The following is a 5,340-nucleotide window of genomic DNA, read 5'->3' as shown; positions in this document are numbered from 1 at the left end:
TTCTGCCGCTAAGTTGCAACCAGTGGATCTCCTTGGCCTTGTCTCTGATGCTCTTTTTTTTGAGCTTTTGTTTCCTTCATTGGTAAAGCCTGATTCACAAGAGTATGAAGTATGATTTACAAGAGTAAAAGAGTATAAGACTGGCTGCCAGGGTCTGGGGGAGACGGGGAGGGGGGTGGTCGGAGGGCATGAGCTTCCAGTTGTAAGAGGTCTACGTTGTGGCCGCCTCACGGTCCACGTAGATTATAGCTCCTGATACTGTGGTATATACTTGAACTCTGCAGAGAGTAGATGCTTGGTGTCCTCACTGCACACACAGGGGGCGATCACGACTGCAGGCGGCAGCTGGGCTCATGAACGAGACTGGGGCGCCCATTTCACGGTGGACACGTGCATTGAATCGTCACGCTGTCCTCCGTCAATACATACAATTTGATGTGTCACTTCTACCCCGAGAGAGAGAGAGAGAGAGAGAGAGAGAGACCGAGCATGAGCAGGGGAGGGGCAGAGAGAGGGGGAGACACAGAATCGGAAGCAGGCTCCGGGCTCTGAGCTGTTGGTACAGAGCCCGACGCGGGGGTTGAACTCACAAACTGTGAGATCATGACCTGAGCCAAAGTCAGACGCTCAAGCGGCTGAGCCCCCCCAGGCACCCTTGGGCAATAAATGTTCACAAGCTCCCCAAAAGGCCAGCATTTGGCCGGGGGACCCAGAAGGGGCACAGCGAAAAGGAGAGTTCGGTTTCCCTTTCTCGAGGAGGATGTCATGGGCAGGGAGCGTGTGTCCACTTTCTCATCTGCAAAACAAGACAATCCCAGTGGACACCCAATCATGCCCCCCCCCCCACCCCAGTCCTAATCGTTTTCCAAAGCTCGGGGGTTATCAAAGCGCCAGTGTCCGATTTCTGTAGCCATTAATCTTAAAGCCTATTTGGGATTGCGTTGCCTCCGGGGACAGCCTTTCGATATGGGAGATAAAAGTATGTTGCCTACTCTTCTCAGAGATTATTTTGGGGCTGCTAGTAACACACCCTGGGAATAAATGTCATAAACGAGAGAGGGGAGCAACCCAGGCCGGCAGGCTCACACCTAGTCTCTAACCGTCCTAGCCTCTACCTCAGGGCCTCAAAATGGCTGCAGCAGCTCCGGGCAGCACATCGACAATCTCAGCTGCAGGAGGAAGGGTATTCCTCTCAGCTGAGTCAGCCCTTGTGAAGGAGATTCTGCAGAATTCCTAACCCCAGCCTCCGCCGATCACCCCCCACCCCCCCATCCACAGAAGGGGTGCTTGTGCGGCTCAGGTGGTTGGGAATCTGGATTTCGGCTCACGTCATGAGCTCACAGGTGGTGAGTTTGAGCCCCGTGTTGGGCTCTGTGCTGACTGTGGAGCCTGCTTGGGATACTCTGCTCCTTGTCTTCCTCTCTCTCTGCCCCTCCCCTGCTCTCTCTCTCTGAGAAAGCGGGCTTTCAAGTGGGCGCTTACTTGCCCCGGGGAAATTCAGGGTTATCTCGTCAGCCTATAGGGTGGCCCATCTTTACGGACGTGACCAGGGTGTTCGAAACATCATTTCATTGCCCAATTACTGATTCAGCAAATGTAGAGTTTCCAGGTGGCTTCTGAACATCTGAAATTTCTGCAAGAACCCCCCGCCCCGGGCTTTTCTTTTCTTTTCTTTTCTTTTTTTTCTTTTCTTTCATCCTTTATGACTTTCTTGTGAGTCAGAGTCCTTGAGTGAAACACAACACAAAACACCAGTCACTGCGGATTTGCGTTATCTTACTGGATGCCAAACCAAGTCAGATAAGAGAAGTCCTGTAAGTGCAGCAGGGAGGGGGGCGGGAGGGACGCGGGGAAAGACCCCCCGGGGAAGGGAGCCGCCCACCGACCCTCAGCCCCAGGACGGAGATCCACGGGATGCCTTCCGGTGGGGGTTGGGGCCCTGGAGAGACAGAACTGGCCCCGTCTTAATCTCCAAGGTTCCTGTCTGTTGACTTACAGTGAAATCTTGGCCACTGGCCTAACCGGTTAGACCGGCTGTGGATTAAGTCAGTGCCCCGGAGGCCAGACACACCTCTCCCTCGAATGTTTGCTCCCACACGCCCAGCTGCTCAGGCTGCAGACACAGCAAATGAGGCTCTTTGCTGAACCCCCAGGGCTGGCCGTCCCTCCCCCTCACCTTTATGCAAGCTCTGCCTGTAAACAGCCAATGGGGCGTCCACACATTTCGACATTTAGACACTTCATCTCTCAACAGAAGAATGGACTCACAAATCCACCAGAGACCCACGTGTGAAAGAGAAATCTGCCAAACCTTCAGGAAAAAAAAAAAAGCCAAAAAACTCAAGGGAAGATCTTTATCATCTTCCCTTAGAAGAGACGTTTTAGATAAGACACCTAAAGCCTGAGCGTTTAGCAAAATTCAAAGCCCGTGTGCTTCAAAGAGATGAACAAAAGAAGAGATAAGCCACTGGTGGGAGGGAAGCATTTCCAAATGAATACGACTCCGTAATAATAGAACCATAAAATGTAAACACACACACACACACACACACAGCCAACCCTCCTTCTAAGTACCAAAATACTTGTGATGGTATAGGTCACATCACATCTCTTGGGGTCTCAGCGTATACAATTGTGTAGTCCCGACATTACATAGCACAGATTCGGGCACTGGCTTTATTCAGGTATACATTGTATTATACCTCTTACGTAGATGTTTTGTAGAAGTCTCCGAATGTTTTTGAACTTCTCATTTATTGAATAAGCACATGTCACAGTGCCTGCCATACAGAGAACTTAATAACCAGGAAGGAAGGAAGGTGGGGGGAGGGAGAGAGGAAGGAAGGAAGGAAGGAAGGAAGGAAGAATGGGTAGGTGGGTGGGTGGATGGGGGGATGGATGGGTGAATGGGTGGATGGATGGATGGATGGATGGGTAAGTGGGTAGATGGATGGATGGGTGGGTGGGTGGGTGGATGGATGGATGGATGGGTGGATGGATCGATGGGCAGATGAGTGGATGGATGGATGGATGGATGGATTGGTAGGTGAATGGGTGGGTGGATGCATGGGTCCGTGGATGGACGGATGGATAAACTGAATAAATTAATGAATATGTGACATTGAGAAGCAATGCTAGGAAAATGGGCAGCTTCCATAGAGAGACCTGAGGGAATTTCACACACTGAGAAGTAAATAGTTATATGCATTTTACTGCTGCTAGCAATTCTGAAAAAAAAAAAAAACAAAACAAAATTGGTGATTTAAATTGGTACAACACAAAGGCAACCATATCCTTTCCCGCTGTTACATATAAAATATTATTCTGCTGCTCACAACACGCGCATACACACACCAGAAGGGACACCATATTGCTGTTTTAAATTTTTAATTGAAATGCGTGAGCAGACCAGAATGCGTAACAGAAGTCTTCGTCGAGCGTGTATCTTGAGCCAATGAACCACTGTCCAGAAACAGGAGTTCTCTTCCCCACAGAAGCTACGCCAGACTCAAATATTCATCATCTGGGCTCCTCCTGAAGTATGTCAGACTTGGGCTCCTGTTCTTTGTAACCCAACACCACAGCACAGAGCACCAGTCTTTCCCCAGAATAACTGTCCCGTGTTACTCGGACGGCTGAGTACCGTCCCAACTCAGTCCCTCTAAGGCTATATCCCAATGGCTATCTTCAATTAGCCCCGGGAGCATCCTGTGTGTGATGTCAGCCAAGACTGCCTCCCAGAGCGGAAGGAAGCAAACCCTCCGTCACTCACATCGTGCAAAAGCTGTCACCACAACTGACGTCACGGACGCGCCCAGATTCCGCTAGCCAAGGGCTCACCTGCTTGACAGGATGGGAACTCTGGCCAGACACACCCACCGGGTTATGACATAACCATCACCACGTGGTCCAAAGCGGTCTACCAGACCCTTCGATGCTCCACAGTACGTGCAAGACAAACCATTCTAACTTCCAAAACGTCACATTTACCTCTCTTTAGCTCAGCGATGCCCGTCGTTAATTATGATCGTGGCGGCCACAAGCAGCGACCCTGTGAGCTGTTCCAACACGCGGCATGGATTCACAAAATTAGGACACTTCTGAAGATGAGGATTTCTCCTGGAAGAAAGCTTCCAGTCTCAAACAACTGAGAAGTGTCCCCAAAACAGCGGTGTCGAAATGGTTTGGGAACGTGCTGACTTGACCCGTTATTCAGGCTGAGGTAGTGATATCCGGCAACAAGCAGTCACGTGGGACACACCACAAATGGATCGGCCTCTAAACAAGGAGAAGAACCTCTGGAGATTCTCTTAGCGTGAGCAAGGTGTCGCCAGAACCACCTGGACTAAACCCTTGGTCCTTCCAAACTGACATGACGCTCCCTGCCGCAAGCCGGCTAGAATCTTCCTTCCACATCATCTCCAGCGTCTCCCAAACTGGGCGTCAGTCAATGGCACGTGGCGGTCCAGTTGGGTTTTCCAGAAGAGTAACAGCTGCGGTGTTTCTCAGACGCGCTCTGCAAAGTCTACGTGAGACTCACCCTCAAGATGCCTGAACGTCTACCTAATCCTCAAGGAAAGGACTTTCCATCCTCGAGGGTTCCTGAACGGGTATACCGGTGTCATTAGCTTCGGGGCAGAAGGCAACGCTACGTAGGATAGATATGGTAGCACCTGCCCAAGGCAGCATCTCGGAGCTCCTTGGGGCAAGACCAGGGAGCACGAATAAGGGTCTACCGGAAGTTTATTGCCGCTCCCATCTGCTGAAAGTGGGGGGCAGCCAAGAAGGCATGGAGAGCTTGGATCGGCGGGGGCGGCGGGGAGGGCTTCAAGCTGGGTTTTGGATGGTCTACGTTATTTTTTTGAGGCACTCAGGCTGGTCAGCCCTAAACAGAGGCACATAGTTGAACACCTGTTCCCTCTGAAGGGCCGGAAGGAGATGTCCACGCAACGGGACCATGCAACAGCACCGTCTATAACCACACACGGAGCAACACAACCGGTCAGGTTACTGCAGAAACCGGTCCAGCTTCTCCTGGATGCGGGCGAACGCGTCCTTCCCCATGTAGTCGATGCGTCCCTCCTCCCAGTGTCTCCTTTCCTCCTCAGGACTCGGGGCCTTGACCTTCTCTTCGATGGAAATCTCGAAAACGGAGACAGCCAGGTCAACCTGGGGAAGACAAAGAGACAGGAGGCGGTCTTTGGAGCCATCAGCGGCACAACGTGCCGTCCGCCTCAGCGACTGGTTCTACGAATGACTCTCTGCTCTCTGGAACCAAATACGTGCTGCGTTTCACACCATACTCTTAGAAGAAGATGGTTTTGCTGGCCACGGTTTGTG

At 51.5% G+C, this 5,340-nt stretch overlaps 1 protein-coding gene across 5 annotated transcripts in view; it reads right to left on the bottom strand.

The window, feature by feature from the left end:
* Window positions 1-3,370: 3,370 nt before the first annotated feature.
* The window catches only part of GYG2 (glycogenin 2), a 30,923-nt gene continuing 28,953 nt past the window's right edge, over window positions 3,371-5,340 (bottom strand). For all 5 annotated transcript variants that reach the window (XM_045050745.1, XM_045050748.1, XM_023248843.2 and 2 more), the window contains one exon: window positions 3,371-5,169. In XM_045050745.1, coding sequence (XP_044906680.1) covers window positions 5,008-5,169 — 162 coding nt within the window. In that variant the 3' untranslated portion in view covers window positions 3,371-5,007. The remainder of the gene's footprint in view (window positions 5,170-5,340) is intronic.

The sequence above is a fragment of the Felis catus genome, chromosome X (genome assembly GCF_018350175.1).
Source record: "Felis catus isolate Fca126 chromosome X, F.catus_Fca126_mat1.0, whole genome shotgun sequence".
NCBI lineage: Eukaryota > Metazoa > Chordata > Mammalia > Carnivora > Felidae > Felis > Felis catus.
This window is presented reverse-complemented; position numbering and strand designations above follow the sequence as displayed.